This window comes from Manihot esculenta, chromosome 16 (assembly GCF_001659605.2).
Source record: "Manihot esculenta cultivar AM560-2 chromosome 16, M.esculenta_v8, whole genome shotgun sequence".
Taxonomy (NCBI): Eukaryota; Viridiplantae; Streptophyta; class Magnoliopsida; order Malpighiales; family Euphorbiaceae; genus Manihot; species Manihot esculenta.
This window is the reverse complement of record NC_035176.2, coordinates 29,382,885-29,400,094: the sequence shown is the minus strand read 5'-3', so window position 1 is coordinate 29,400,094 and position 17,210 is coordinate 29,382,885. Positions and strand designations below refer to the sequence as shown.

General features: G+C 30.1%; 1 protein-coding gene and 1 non-coding gene across 6 annotated transcripts; one reads left to right on the top strand and one right to left on the bottom strand.

The window, feature by feature from the left end:
* Positions 1 to 344: 344 nt before the first annotated feature.
* On the bottom strand, positions 345 to 426 carry TRNAS-AGA. The gene has a single exon. It is a non-coding gene; the product is annotated as a tRNA-Ser (tRNA).
* A 3,589-nt stretch (positions 427 to 4,015) lies between these two features.
* Positions 4,016 to 16,608, top strand: LOC110604012 (3beta-hydroxysteroid-dehydrogenase/decarboxylase). Of its 5 annotated transcripts, none has more exons than XM_021742032.2 (13): positions 4,017 to 4,311; positions 4,395 to 4,642; positions 4,756 to 4,845; positions 4,942 to 5,075; positions 5,179 to 5,349; positions 6,008 to 6,133; positions 7,686 to 7,765; positions 8,185 to 8,383; positions 8,842 to 8,947; positions 10,343 to 10,517; positions 10,799 to 10,955; positions 13,852 to 13,918; positions 15,933 to 16,608. In XM_021742032.2, exons 2-13 carry the CDS (start codon positions 4,411 to 4,413, stop codon positions 16,076 to 16,078), a joined length of 1,683 nt encoding a protein of 560 aa, XP_021597724.1. In that variant the 5' UTR covers positions 4,017 to 4,311; positions 4,395 to 4,410; the 3' UTR covers positions 16,079 to 16,608. The 5 variants fall into 5 exon arrangements, with proteins under 5 accessions (XP_043807800.1, XP_021597724.1, XP_021597725.1 ...); XM_021742033.2 differs by having other exon boundaries at positions 4,379 to 4,642; XM_021742031.2 differs by having other exon boundaries at positions 4,017 to 4,642.
* Positions 16,609 to 17,210: the final 602 nt, after the last annotated feature.

The window sequence follows — 17,210 nt, the reverse complement described above, 5'->3', positions numbered from 1 at the left end:
TATTTAATTTTTAGCTAAATACATACAATTAATGCTTGCATAGTGAAGATTCATGGAATCACTTTAATTAGATTTAAGATTGTTTACTTAATTTTTTTAAATTTAAAATAATAAAAAGGAAAAAAAAAAAAGAAAAAGAAAAAAGAAGGTAAGCCTAGAAAATGACTACGGAGTTGTCTACACGGGGAGTGTTGGGAAAAAAAAAAAAGGATAAAATTCAAAATGAAAGCGAGTGGTCGGTCACAAGGAGGAAGGGAGGGGAAGTCAAAGCCGGAGGCCAAATGACGTCAGAAGGAAAGAAGTTTCTGCTGGCAACAAATACAATTTAAAAAAAAAAAAAAAAACGTGAACAGCAGGATTCGAACCTGCGCGGGCAGAGCCCACATGATTTCTAGTCATGCCCGATAACCACTCCGGCATGTCCACCGCGCTTTATCATCGGGATGAGACTGAAATTTGAAGGATTTACTTTTTTAAAAAAATAAAAGTTTAAGGGCAAACATGATAAAAATAATTTCTTTTTAAAAAATGTCAAGGGAAAAATAAGTATTCGACCAAAATAATGCTAGAATGAATATAAGAAAAAAAATACTAATAAATAATTTAATGCTAAATTTTCTGTAAAATAATAGTGTATATATATAATTTATTGAACGTCACTTATTTATCAGTCGAAATTTATTGTTAGCCCTTGATATTCTGTGAAAGCAATAATAGTTTTTCCTCAGAATCTGAAACACAGAAAACCAATATAAGCAAATATTACTTTACAGAATAGCAGGCTGATAATTTGGTGGGCATTTTCTCTTGATATATGTAGACATAGCAGAGGTAAAGGGATAAAATGCTAAATATATTAGTTACTCTGTTTGGTAGTTTTAATAATTAAATATAAAATATTTTTATTATAAATAAATTAATTAATTAAATTTTTAAAAATTTAAAAGACTATTTAATAAATTTTTTAAAATTATAAAATTAAATAATAAAATTAACGAAAAAATTAATTAATAGATTTTTTAAATATTTAAACATATATTTTAAAATTAAAATACTAATTAATGAATTTTTTTATATTATAAATACTAATAGTAATTTTTTCAAAATAAATCAAATAACAAAGCCAAGATTTGCATCTCTAAGGATATAATAACATATGTTTCCAAATTTTGAAAGTGAAGCACACACATGCGTACGGGTTAGCATTCGGTCGGTTTGGTTCAAAACCGAATTGAATTGAATAAATTAAAAATTAAAATTTTAGTGTTTATGAAAATCAAATCGAATCGATTTTAATTAGAAATCGAATCGAACTGAATCAATTTGATTCGGTTCGATTCGGTTTGATTTAATTAATTTTGATTTTTAATAATTCTTTTATTTTTTACGCTTTATTTTTAATATTTTAAAATTTAATTAAAATATTTTAATCTTAATATGATTTAATTTCTCTATATTATTGAAAAAATATATTATTATTACTAATCAATTCGGTTCGATTTTTTCTGATTAAAATCAAATCGAACCGAAATAATTGAAATTTTTGAAATTAAAAATCGAACCGAAATGAAATGTATAAAAAATCAAATCAAATTTTCAAATCAATTCGATTCAATCAATTTTTTTAATTTGAACCGAATACTGCACTAGACATGAGTCACGAAATTATTTTAATAGAAACATATCAAGCTGGCAAAACAATTATCAAATTAAGAAACAAACAGATAAAACTATAGCAATTATAATACAAATAAGGCTTTTTGGGTTTTGGTGCTTTTAAAAAAATAACTTTAAAATTTTAATTTAAATTTATTGATTAAAAAGGAGTTTGACGTCTGCTTCTTATAAACTATTTTTCTTTTTAAATCAACAATGTCTGTATTGATTTAACATACTGCAGCAAACTTTAAAAATTCAAAGCATGATGCGGTAGGCTTTGATTTAAAAAAAAAGTTTTATTTTTTTAATTATTAAAAATATTATTATTTTTATATTATACTATATTTTTTAATATATTAATATTATAATTAAATAGTATCAATTATAAAATTATTAACAAAATTATTATATTTTTTAAATATAATATTATAAAATTAATATTATATTGTGATTAGACGTGTATAATCATATAAAAGTATTTTAATAAAAATTAAATTTTTATAATTTTAAATATTTATATTAATTAATAAATTATTTTTTTAATATTTATAAATAATCTAATAATATTGTACAAATTTAAATCGTAGAATGGCATATTTTGTAAAAATGATTCAGTAACATTATACAAGTTTATCCAATAATAATAATTATTTTAATAGTATTTTAGTAATTATTATCCTTAAGCATGTCTCAAATATTATCTAATTTTAGTACTATAAAATTATTAAGTTAAAATATAAAATATAATAAAATATTATTCATTCAAAAATTATGTTATCATTTAAAAAATATTTAAAAGTGAATAAAAAAACTGTATAATAAATATTTAAAATTGTAAAATAATATTACTTTACGATTAGACTTTTATGATATGAAATTGTTAATTGTTATATATAAAATTAAAATTATTTTTTTAAATTTTAAATTGATAAATTAAAATTTATTATTATAATATAATTAAAAATTTTTATAATAAATATAATAAAATATATTTTATTATAATATATTATAAATTAAATATATTTTCAATTAAAATTAAATGTAATATAAAATATATTTAAAATTATACTATAAAATATAAATTTATTATAAAAAAGTAAACGAAAATATATTCTTTACTTAAAATACTTTTGAATTGTTGTTATACTATAATTAAATAGCACCTGAATAATTCTTTTACAAGTTCATATATTTTTATTATATATTATTTATAATATATATTTTTTTATAATTTATTAAAAATAAATAATTAAATTAATTAATTAATATAAATATTGTGTTGCTCTCGTACAATCATACACCTCCAATTACAATAATTACAATCATAACTAATCATTTGTAATTTCGTACATATTTAATTATAAAATAATATTATTTTATAACTCTAAATATTTAAAATTTTTTTATTATCACACTTTATAGTATTTATATATTAAAAATAATAAAATGTATTAAATATAATAATTATATATCATTTGTAAAATCTTAATTTAATTGATTTTTTAAATAATTTTATGGTTTAAAATGACAGAATTTAAATAGTTTTAATTATTTAAAATGAAAGAATTTATTTATTTTTATTTTAAATGAAATTAAAATTATGTATAATTTTATAAAAAAATATTAAATGGATTTAAATTCAGAGTAGGTTAATTTTTAGGAGTAGATGTTTTATCTTTTTATTTAGTTCATCGAATTTAGGATTAACAAAAATAACTGCTCTGTTTTTGTCTATATTTTTTTTTTATCCCTAATTAACTATTGTAATTTCAAAATAGACTTGCTTAATTATCTATAATTTTAAAAAATAAAATCAACTGCACTCCGAGACTTAACTTGGTGAAAAGTGCATCATGTAACCTTGAAAGGTCTAAGGTTCGACTCCCCCAACCTCCAATTTAAAAAAAAAAAAAATAAAATCAATTAATATATTTAAAATAAATAAAGTATTATATCACAAGTGTCACTAAATTACAGCTTTATTTATTTTATAGAAAATAATTTATGTGTAAACATTTTATATGAAAAATATTTTAAAAAAAAACTTAATTTTTATAATTTAATAACAATATTAAAAAATAGAAAAATACAAATAATTCATATATATAAAGCTTGGTAATGTTAGAAAATTTTTTTAAGAGAAAGTAGAATAACACCCTCTTTAAAAAAATAACTTTAATTGGAAATTACACAATTTTTCTTTAATATAAAATATTTCTATCGATTGATTTTTCAAAAATCCGTAAATATAAAAACAATGTAAGAAACGTTTTTTCTGAATTTTTTGTTTTTTTTCCAAAAAATGGGTACCTAGCTAAGTAATAAGGTGATGAGTCGGGTTTCATTCCGGATCGTGGATTCCATCCAACTGCGCAGGAGGAGCACACGTTGATTCCAATTGAAGTTGACGACAGGATACCTACCAGGCTATCCTGCTGCCTAAAATTGAGCAAACAGCCAAATTTACCACAAAGCTAGCCCCGAAGCCGCACACCAGTCCCCCCAATCCCATCACCGCCCTCTAGATTCTTTTTCTTACTCTTGCACTCAAGTTCTCAGATCCTGCAAACCGAGATCCCAGAGACTGAAACCTCAAAGCTCAACAACATTGCCTCAAGTGTCTCCATCTCTTATCACCGGATTGATCGATTAGTAAGTTAGATTCATCGTAGCGGAAATTTCATCTACATTGCTTAGTTCTTCACTGAAAATTTATCAGTTTGTTGGAGTTCAAGTTGCTGAAACAGGAATATGTCGGGAGAAGAGAGGTGGTGCGTAGTCACTGGAGGTAGGGGTTTCGCAGCAAGGCATTTGGTGGAAATGCTGATCCGATACGACATGTTTTTAGTTCGAATTGCTGATTTGGATCCCGCCATTCAACTAAGTGCGGAAGAAGAGAGTGGAGCCCTTGGTGAAGCCTTGAAATCTGGTCGCGCTAAATATGTGTCTGCGGATCTCCGCGATAAGGCTCAAGTTCTCAAAGGTCGGACATCTATTTTGAGTCTATCCTCCGCCAATTGATTTTGTAGTGGAAGAAATTAGCTGCGGAACTTTTTGCTAACTTCACATCGTTATGATATTTTTGTCCTTGTTCAGCTATTGAGGGAGCTGAGGTTGTGTTCCACACGGCGGCCCCTAATTCTTCAGTTAATAACTTCCAGCTCCACTATTCCGTCAACGTTCGAGGTAAATTGGTCCGGGTCTTGATTTTCGAAGTGGATACCATATATTTCCTTATTTGAATCTGGATTGATTGAGTTTCTTGTTGATTGTAATTTGCAGGGACAAAGAATGTCATTGATGCTTGTGTTGAGCTAAAAGTGAAGAGGCTTATCTACACTAGCTCGGCTAGTGTGGTTTTTGATGGGACTCATGGGATTTTTAACGGAGATGAATCCTTGCCTTATCCAGATAAGGTATTGATTTGGTATTTGCTGCTAAATTTCAAACATTTTAACTTAAACATAGGACCAATATAATTTTGAAATGGATATGAGTCTTTGTCTTCTACTGTTTCAGCCACTTGATTCATATACAGCAACTAAATCTGAAGGTGAGGCCGCAATAATTAAGGCAAATGGTGCTAATGGGCTTCGAACGTGTAGCTTACGTCCTAGCAGCATATTTGGCCCTGGAGATAGGTTGTTTGTTCCATCTTTGGTTGCTGCAGCAAGGGCTGGGAAATCCAAGGTAATTATGGTTTTGCCACATTTTAATGCAATTTATTGTCTTGGTATTGTGTCATCTAGATATAAGAACCTAGAATGCTTGTCTCAACATGATAACCACATAATTTTAATTACGTCACTTTTTCTAAACTTCTCCTCTCAAATTGTTTTGTCTGTGTGATATGCTAACGAAAGGAAGAACTAACAGTTGGCATGCTTTAACCAAATCGTTTCTCTTATAATTTACACTGGAAAGGCATGTATTAAATGAGCAAGTGAAATTGGAATCATTTGGAGTAGAGTTAGGATTTGTGAATTCTGCATCAAGACTAGGATAATTTTGATCTACACTTTAATCAAAGCAGAAAAAATAGATCCAAAATTTTAGGAGCTGATGATTCCATTAGAGTTACACTAGCAATAAAAGGAAGTTTTCCTGTTTTCAGCTTATAAATTTGGATGGTTAATAAAGTCCCTTTGGTTGATTTACTTAAGAGTGAAGCTCAGACTTCATTTGGAGTTTAGAATAAAAATTGATTCTGTGCCATCAGATTATATTATCTACTCTCTTTTGCAGGCCAACAGCAATGCACACAGTTGCATCTGCTGATGTGCAAGCATGTTAAATTTCTTCCATTCAAGCTCAATGTTTCGATTTTCTTTGTTTTTTCATTGAACAGTTCATAATAGGTGATGGCAATAACATTTATGATTTCACATATGTCGAAAATGTGGCACATGCACATATATGTGCTGAAAGAGCTCTAGCATCAGGAGGAGAGGTTGCAGAGAAAGCTGCTGGGCAGGTACAATAATTCTCTCATTCGTATGTCCTTTACTATTAGTGATTTTATTATTCTTCTAGAGTTTGTATTTGAAATTGCACTTTTTAGGTGGTAAATTCTTTCTTAAATAATTCTCAAAGTAAATTTATTTGGTATATGCCTTATTCAAGTAACTTAAACTAAAATATTAAGTCCAAAGCTTTGCATTTGAATCCCCCCACAACACTCACAAATCCTCTCCAAATGCAAAACATTTACTTGTCGAGTTCATGGGCATGCTCTTGCTAAAATGGGCTACACATCTAAATTGCATAGCTTAAGGAGGAAAAAAATCTCAAGTCTTCTTTAGGTGTTTGGAGATGCATTAGTTGATATGGTTTACATGGTAGAAACATATAAGCTTGAATTATGGATGGCATGACTAAGATTGCCCAAGAGCTTTCTTGAGCCTATCTACATTTTATAGGAAAATAGTGAAAAGGACATATAGTGGTTAGCAAGCCTCAATTTGGTCTGGAAAACCTAAATCATAAACTTTGATTGGCTAAAGTTGCTAAAGTTAGGGTTGCTATTGCAAAGCCACTTAAAAGTTTTGGTCAGGGATTGTGATGGGTTGAGTATTTTTGGGCACTCAATTTGACTGAACTCTGTTAGTACAGGTTTAGTAATAAATAACTGGAATTGGGTTTAAAAAATAATGCACTTATTGGGTGCAAGTCTTATGCATGGAGTACCTGTTACTTGAACCCATTAATATAAATAATTAATTAAATATGAAAGCTGTTTTTAATAACACATAAATATATATATTTAATTACAATAAATAGAATTTAAATATTTGACATAATTATTAAATTTACAATATAAATTATTAATTAAATCTGTAATTCATATAGATTATTAATTAAAATATATAAAACTAAATGGATTTGGGTGTTATTCAAATAATGATAATTAGATCTATGGCATGTTCAGTTAGTTTAGGATGAATTCTGATCAGATTTGGGACGGTTTGTGTATTATTATTGTCAATCGGGTTCAAGTTCGATTAGGGTGATTTTTGCAAGTACCAAACCTGTTATCATCCCTACTTTTGGTCATCCTGTGTACATACGGGATGAAGATCACAGTGCACAATATTCTTATTGATAGACATTTTAGATTGGCAAAGGTTGCTTGAGACTCTATGTGATGAATGCCAATCTTTCTGCTAGAATGGCCCGCAATAAGTAGGGTATCATCATCAGCTATCTACAAGCGGCAGTAAGGTTATTTGCTGTCCATGAGACCAACATATCTGGTACACCTCCTTCAGTAGATATGTTGGATGGGCAATTAGTGGGCATCCTGTCCCTGTAAAAGATTCAATGCAAACTTTTTTCTTTTCTAGGCTGCATGGTGTTGAGTTGGCCTGGAGAATTTGGTTGGTCTCCACTCAACTTAATCCCTTAATATCTTGTTCTCTACTAATTTTTGTTGAATGATGTCGACTCTTGCTTTCACAATTTAATATTGCATGCTTAACTGCAGAATCTAAACACTGCTTGTGGCTAACCGAGAATTTGATTTGCAGGCTTATTTTATAACTAACATGGAGCCCATTAAGTTCTGGGAGTTTACATCACTTGTGCTGGGAGGTCTTGGCTACGAGAGGTAGGATACTGCTTTCTCTTTCCCCTTTCATTGATTAACTGGATCCAAATGTCCTTGTTTTTTCCCATGTGAACTGCATTGAGTGTTTCTAAAATGTCGTCATGCATATGAGATGGTTGCTTTGATGATCTTGTAGACTTGTACTGCATTGAGTTTTTCCATATCTGTCCTTGGCAAATCTGTTAACTACCTAGGTTGTAATCATTAATCATCCTGCTATTTAAGATGTGAATGTTTATTGGAGCTTTTTCGTAATGAGAAAGGAGTGCTCCGTGTACAATGCTTGATTTCTAGCTGTGTGGTGCAATATCTGTTTTTTTTTTCAATTCATTGTTAATATGGAAACTTTATAAATAAAATTAAGTTACATAAATGTCAATGCCCAAAGTACTTTGGTCTAAGCTAAATGTATCTTGCAGGCCAAGGATAAAGATCCCTGCTTTTGCTATGATGCCATTAGCACATGTAGTGGAGCGGACATATGAGCTATTGGGCCCATATGGGATGAAGGTCCCACAGTTGATACCTTCAAGAATTCAACTGCTTTCTTGTAGCAGATCATTTAGTTGTTCAAAAGCAAAGGAACGACTTGGCTACACGCCCATCGTATCACTTGAGGTCTTTGAACATTTTATGAAAATTTTTGTGCATGATGTTAAATCATAATTGTTTGTCTTTGACAAACCTGTATGGCACTTATTGTAGCTTCCAAATATACTATACTACTTCACCCTCTATGAGTTGAGTTGGCATCTGTTGGATATGGTTTCTCCACTTGCTTAGATGCATTATCATTATTTCTATATGAACTCTTAACTACTTTGGATGATTATTCTAAAATAGTAAGTTCCATCAGTATTTTTTTTTTCTTCCTTTAATTTTGTATGTCTTGAGAAATGCAAGTTATTCAGATTTTACACTAATAGAGCTCTATGATGAATGTCGTGGGATTGATGAAGGCTTTGATGAACAAATAAATCCAAATGCGTGCATTATGACTCTGTCTGTCCATTTCAAGATCTTATAGTGCGTGTTCGCTTCTGAATTCTGATCCTCTGATTTTGACCGCGCTGCAGGAAGGTTTGAAAAGGACTTTAGAGTCGTTTTCACACTTGAGGGCCGGAAATCAACCAAAAAGAGAAGGGCCATCTAAGGCTCACAGATATCTTGGAAGTGGAAGGGGTACGAGTATTCACTTCTTTCCATGTCCCCACTTTATGTATTTTTGGGGTGCAGCATTCCCAAACATGGGTACCATGGAAGTGCTTTTATAGGACATTATAGGATGTCAAGTGCTACACACAACTAACTCTGAGTTAACTTGCATTTTGATTGACAATACATGATAACAACCATATTTTCTGGTATCAATACCATTACTATGGTTAACTAACTAGGCTGGTGCCCGTGCATTATTATAGTTATAATTTTTTTATTTACTTGTCTTTGACTGAGAGTTGAACTCAAGACCTAACAACCTGGAGATAACTCCAATATTGGGTTTGTGTAAGTTAAAGGTCATCCTTTTGTTATTCACAGTCTCTCATTCGGTTTAGTAAAAAGTTGATTATTGATTTTGCAGATAGTTATAATCTTACTTTTACTTTCTTTTTCATATATACTGCTTGTATAAGTGATTATACTTTCTCAAATAAATTTTCATTATAATCTGACTTGAAATTTGGACATATTTCTTGGGCTTGAATCTCGTAGAGGTGTACACAGAGCACAGACCAGTGTAAATATTATAAATTTGCTTATTTCACCAGCTTGTGAGAGTTTAGGTAAACCTATTGAGATTGGGGTTTAGAGAGTTCTAAGTGATTGTAACTTGTTCTCTTCATCTTAGTGTAATTTCTTATGTAGAGTATGGACATAAACTTCCTAGTCAAACCACATAAATTTGTTTGATATTTTCTTTTCTTTATGTGTTTGTGCAATTGTCTGTGAGCCTGTTATAATAGTTCTGATATTTAGCTAGTTTCTAATACTACAGACATCTTTGTGCACGTGTGTGAAGTAGGAATAGAAGTGATAGAAAGTGAGAAAACCCACCTATATAACTTTCTTTCATAGAGAGATATGAAAAGGGCAATATTGAATGTATAGAGCTTTTTAAACTCAAGGCCTAAGAAAAGAGTTAGAAATTGAGGTCTTTAAGCTGGGATCTATGTGACCTAAATATGGTACAATTAAGTATCTAAGAATCAGTTCCTTGCGTAAAGTTAGAAAACTAAAATGACTATTGTCACTGAAAATAGTTAGGACGCATTGCTCTGATTATTGTGATCTATCGTTTCAAGAAAAATCTTCTTGTTTCATGTCTTGTGTAATATGCCAACAGGGACTCAATGTTGGAGAGCCCTTGAGCATGTCACTTCATATCACTGCTCTTCCTTTTACATAGTCATGAAATTGAAACCAAGTACATTTTTCGCAATCCTCTCCATGTGTGTGAGAGAATTATGCATTCAAGTTTTCTTGGACATAATTCACACAAAAGGGGTTTGAAATGCGATTATTGATTCAACTGTGCTTTTAAGTTCACTAATCTGCTGCTGCCGCTTCCATTTTCAGTTGCTGACACACTACTTTGGAAGGATAAAAGGCAGACACTGATGACCTTGTTAATTCTCATTGCAATTTACTACAACTTTGTTGCATCTCAGTCTACCATCATTACTGCACTCTCAAAGCTTTTGTTGGTTGTATCAATCTTCCTGTTTGTCCATGGAAATTTGCCAGAGAGAATGTATGTTTCTTCACCTTTTTATTTCCCTAGTCAATATGTCAATTTACTATTCCCCAATAGAATTTTATATTATCTTTGTAAAATACAATGTCAGATGTCAATGTGTTCAATAAACAGGCAAAATGTATATATATGTCACTGGTAAATCTGCATCATGAATTTTGAAATTTTGTGCAAAAATTTCCTGAACCTTCTGATGCAGTGGGAGTAACAGAAGCTTACTGATTCCAAGTCGAGTAATGCTAGCTATATTAAATGAATTGGTTTTTCTTCTGATGCAGATTTGGATATACAATTGAAAAAATCCCCATGTCATATTTTCACTTGTCAGAAGATAAGTCTCACCAAGTTGCTCTCTCAGTGGCTTCATCATGGAATGCTTCTGTTAATGTCTTAAGATCTCTTTGCAAGGGGAATGACTGGATGCTGTTCCTCAAGGTGCTTATCCTCCACTTTGATGTTTTCAGTTTTTTCTTCTCTCATTTTTCTTTTTCGTTTGCTGTAGTATAGAAAACTATCATAGGGTGTGTGCATGTTTAAGATCTGGAGTCTGAACAGGTTTTGAGGGCTTTTTGCTTTTTCAGGTTAAAATAAAAAAATATTTCTCAATCCCTGGTTCAGAAAAAATATTTTCCGAAACCAGGGTGAAAAGAACCTCTACCGCACTTTAAAAGTGCGGTAGAGCTTACCGCACTTTTAAAGTGCGGTAAGTAAAGAATAAATTAAAAAAAAATATATTAAATGCATTACCGCACCTTAAAGGTGCGGTAATGCATGAGTGCGGCGGTTGCCGCACTCAATTTTATTTTAATTATAAATTTAATTTTTATTTAATTAATTATTATATTTTATTAATTTAATTTATATAATTATATATTAAATTTATAAAATATAATTATAAAAATTATATTAATATTAATATTAATATTAATTAATTTAAGTTATTTGTAATATAATATTATATTTATTAATTTATTTTATTAATTTATATAATTTAATTAATTATATATTAAATTTATATAAATATAAGGGAAAATTACTTCTTAGTCCCTCAGGTTTAACGTAATTAACACTTCTGTCCCTCTATTTTGGCAACCCAACACTTAAGTCCCTCACTTTCTCTTCCGTCCAATTTCGTAGTCCTTCCGTTCATTTAAACCGTTTGGTCAAAGAGTCAAAAGTGAGAGGTGATAATTTTTTCCAGAAATACCCTTCTCTTAATGTGAAATTCCTTCTTTTTTTTTCTCTTTCATGCTTTCTCCCGTTGCAGAAGAAGAAGAAGAAGAAGAAGAAGAAGAAGAAGAAGAAGAAGAAGAAGAAGAAGAAGAAAAAGTTGCTGGGTAGGAAGAAGAAGAAGAAGAAGAAGAAGAAGAAAGATTTGCTGGGTAGGAAGAAGAAGAAGAAGAAGAAAAAGTTGCTGGGTAGGAGGAAGAAGAAGAAGAAGAAGAAGAAGAAGAAAGAAGAAGAAGAAGAAGAAGAAGAAGAAGAAGAAGAAGAAGAAGAGGAGGGTTAATTTTGTCAATTCACGTGTCCCAAACGGCTATTTTGAACGGAAGGACTGCGAAATTGGACGGAAGAGAAAGTGAGGGACTTAAGTGTTGGGTCGCCAAAATAGAGGGACAGAAGTGTTAATTACGTTAAACCTGAGGGACTACAAAGTAATTTTCCCTAAATATAATTATAAAAATTATATTAATATTAATTAATTTAAATTATTTATAATATAATACTATATCTATCATATTTATCACTTTATTTTATTAATTTATATAATTTAATTAATACTAAAAATATATATAAATGTATTAATATAATTTATTTTATTAATTATATTTATCAATGCAGAAATTATAAAAAATTAAATAAAAAAATATATTTTTTTTCTTTGAAACGGGGTTGGGGATTCGAACCTGAGATCACTCAGATTTACTCGAATACACTTACCACCAGGCTAAGTCTGTGAGTACTAAAAAAATACATTTAAATATGTAAAAGCAGTGAAATATAATAAAAATAAGTTAATATATATATAAATGATAAAATAAAAAATTTTATTAAAAAATAATATTAAGGATGATTAAATCTCTTTCCGTCCTATATAGACATTTTTTTTAAACATTGAGTTCTATATGACTGGCGTTTATCATTTATATAGTCACTCTTCAATATTAATATTTGTAAATTTATAAAAATATTAAAAATTAATATTTATTGATTATTTTGAGAGGAATATAAGAGAATAAAAAAATTATGAGAAAAAATATGAAATAAAATAAATTTTAATTTTTTATAATTTTTATAATTTACAAATATTTATATTAAATATTTATAAATTAATTATAATAAAAATAATAAAAGTAGAATGATAAATATGAAAAATATAATTTTTTATTGTAAATAAATTAAAATGATTAATATTTATAATAATATTAATATAATTTTTATAATTATATTTTATAAATTTAATATATAATTATATAAATTAAACTAATAAAATATAATAATTAATTAAATAAAAATTAAATTTATAATTAAAACAAAATTGAGTGCGGCAACTGCTGCACTCATGCATTACCGCACCTTTAAGGTGCGGTAATGCATTTAATTTTTTTTTTTTTTAATTTATTCTTTACTTACCGCACTTTAAAAGTGCGGTAAGCTCTACCGCACTTTTAAAGTGCGGTAGAGGTTCTTTTCACCCTGGTTTCGGAAAATATTTTTTTCGAACCAGGGATTGAGAAATATATTTTTTTTTTAACCTGAAAAAGCAAAAAGCCCTTTTGATGAAGTTAAAATGCTAAAGTAGTGGTGGTCAAAGAAAACTGAAAAAACTCAAATCCAATCTGAAAATTTTGCTTAACCAAACCATACTAACATGCATGTAAAATAGAATTTTATAACTTATCATATATGAGTATCCAAATAATTTATTAAATATTGATAAATAAATGTTATACCATTTTATTTGTTAACCATAAAATCCTTGTATCTTTGGGAAAATAATAATAAAAAACTTAATCCTATGAATGGTGATGAGTGCCATAAAAATATCAATCTTGTGTGAAATACGTATGTTCAAGTATTCTTTATAGTGATAGCAATAAATATTAGAAAATGAGCTTGTTCATTAAAAGGCTCACTATAAATGGTTTCTTGGAGAAAATTGATTTAGATTAGTTATGCAAATTAAATTTCAGAATTTAGAAAAAAGAGTAAAATTGATTAAATGACTTTCTTGTTTGAAATTGCTTGATTATACCTATCTAAATATATTCCACTTTAGTTAGTGGCTGCAATTATGAGTTCTCTAAGTTATTCCCTGGTAATCAAATAGGTTGTTCTGTTGCTCCTGATTCTTAGCTTCGTTGGAGCCATTACATTTCAGAGTTTATTTATTATAGGTATGCTCTCTCTCTCTCTCTCTCTCTCTCACACACACACACACACACACACACACACACACACACAGATGCAGTCCACTGCTGTCCATAGTCACGTAAATAATGCATACTATCTTCGGGCCATCATGAACAAATAATCTTTTGAAAGTTTTCTATACACACACACAGATGCAGTCCACTGCTGTCCATAGTCACGTAAATAATGCATACTATCTTCGGGCCATCATGAACAAATAATCTTTTGAAAGTTTTCTGTACACGTTAAAATTGGAAACCACTTTGCTACAACTGGGGTACTGAACGAGGAAATGAATGACTGCCACAATCATGAGTATTTTACTCTTGGCCGATGAATAAATGGTGCATACTTCTAAATGCTCTACACTTGTGGTACGTGATGGTCACTCATTTGTTTGGTGTAATTATTGTAGTATTAAAGTTAGAATAATAAAGAAAAAAGGAGAAAAAAAGACAAGAAAGTTTATGTGGTTCGGCTAGCAAAGCCTAGTCTATGGATACAAAACCTCATAGGGCTACATTTTTATTTAACCTATTCCTCATAATACATATGATTCCTTATATATGGGAACCCCATAAACAGAAATATGTAAAATACGTATTGACTTTCCACAACACTCCAATCTTATGAATTCTAACACTCCTTTTTGATGGAATTCTTATTGAAGCCAATAACTCCTAACAACAGCTCAAGGATAGCATTAAATTGGTAGGATTGCGAAGCACCTACTCAAATGCACCCACATCAAGCACCAAAATATGAAACAATCCTTAGGATTGCACTTTTCTCTCCAAAGGTGATACTGTTGAGGAAACATAGCACAAAGCAACTCACAGGGTTGTACTTTTCTCTCCAAAGGCAATGTTGACAAGGAAATCCACAAAACTACTCTGAGGATTGCACAAAATACATCAATCAAACATAGACCTTAGGCGTGAACATTGCCAATGAACACTACCTATGAACATAGTGCCAGTGAACATACGTGAATAGTCACAATACTGAAGCCCTAATGAAGTGAAAGTTCTAATACCATATTAAAGCTAAAGTAATAAAGAGGGTAGAAAAAAAATAACACGAGACTATTTATGTGGTTTGACTATGAGCGACTGTGTCTATGAATATAACATCTCTACCATATTAAAGTTAAGAGTAATAAAGAAGGAAGAAGAAAATAACACGAGACTATTTATATGGTTTCGCTATAAGAGACTATGTCTATGAACATAAAATCTTAGAGGGTTACATCCATATGTAATTGTGATATTCCTTATAATACATAAGCTTTCCTATTTATAATAAAAGATCCAAGATATATATGGTACAATACCATAAATTAAGATATAAATATAAAATACATATCAACTATCCATAACATGTAGAATCAAGAAGAACACGCAAAAGGGGATTAGAAATGATTTTTTCAATTAATTATTAGATTTTCAATAGTAAAATTTTACAAAAATACCTAAAGAATGTATGTTTTATGATATAATTTTTAATACTATTAGTATTAAGGATGGAATTCCAAATAAGAAAATAATAACCAAATACTAATTAGAAATCCTAAAGCAAGTCAGCTTCGAGAATGAAATACTTTTTCTCAATAATAATAGAGTTTCTAAATGATATAATTTCTTAATTAATAGAAATATAAGCTTCTCAAGTTTACAATGAAAAGTTAAATGAAAAAATAATATATTTTCCTTGACTGCATCAGTAATGCTCTGTGTTGAATTTTCCATCTAAAGTTATGCCGTTCTGAAGTTTTCACCAATTTCTGTCAGATTATAAAGAGCTGATGGTTCGTAGTTAAAATTTACTCAGATTTTTATTGCCCCACTTTCCTTTACACGTAATCAGAAGATGAGCCTCTTCCCCCTTGCCTCTGACTGCACTTTTTCCTTTTGTCTTTGAACCATGTGACAATTTTTCCTTCTCAAACTGTTGGTCACGTTGATTCAATTCTGTTTTGTAATCTTTCTATTCCTGCAGGACTTCCTGTTGCTTTTGTGGCATTTTCTATTTACGAGAAACACGAACAAGCAATTGATTCTAAGATTTTTGATGCTGTATCTTTTGGGTGCAAACTGAAATCTAATATATCAAAAAAGGTTCTTGGAGCTAAAAAGAATGACTGAGGGCTGGCTGGCTTCCCAATTCTTTTTTCCTAACAAAGCATTTCTAATATATTCTCCAATATTTGAGGAAGCCCTTTGCAAAAGAGTTCCATTGTTTGCAATGTGGGATTTCCTATGCAATCCCGCGTGTATTAGCAGTTGGATGTGAACAGGGTTGTGTTAGAATTTGATTGTTCGGAGATCATTCCTATTTTAAGGGCCAGGTGAAGATTCCTTAATTTGCAGGCTACTTGTGATGCCATTTTGAGTGTTTTTTGCTGTTGGATTGGACTGTCAGATTCTCTCGTGTCTTTTTGGGATTTTAATGGTTGTGCTGACTGGTTAGCGTTCTATGCTTCCTGCCTCCTATGGGTTTGCATACAGTTCTCTTCCTCAGGATATTCTCCCATTGCTTGCTTGCTGATAGTGGTCTAGCTGGGGTCTCTTACCATATACTATAGTTTTGTGTTTTCTCTTCGGATATATACAAATCCCCTTGTAGAAATTAATTTTCTAACTTCTGTTTGCCAATTTGAATGTTGGTTAATAACTTTTTCTTTCTTTCTTCTATATATATATATATATATATATTGCATTTATTTTATTATGCTTTCTTTTGGAGTAACATGCCATCTTCCTCTTTTTTAATGGAAATTGTACTTCAATTTTCACTGATTTTTTCCCTAAGGCCCACTCTGATTTATTTTTCACATCATTATATTGTACTATAACCTGTCTCGAAATATATTTGACTATTTATTTATAGCTTTTAACCCGAACTCAACTTGCTTTGGTACTAACTTACCATATGCGTTCGTAATGTTTCTCGTGCATTGAACGACAGTCCACCAGATTAGTAAAACGCTAACTAAAAACTAAGTCCTTATTCCATTCTCCCACAAGGCCTGGGTCCAGCATCCCAACATCGCTGGAACATCCTCTGAGAGGTTACTTGAAAGTTGAAACTCAACTGTGATGTCGCAGGAAAAGTGAACCGCCTCAGACTCAAAAGTAGTAGTAGAGGAGGAATGTTTTGCGAATGGCACCATAAAAAAGATCTGCTTCTCGGTGCTGTCAGGAGAACCATTGACAGTCAATGAAGCATCTAATCCAGCAAGATAGACGAGAGTTTCGTGGACAATCATTGAGTTTG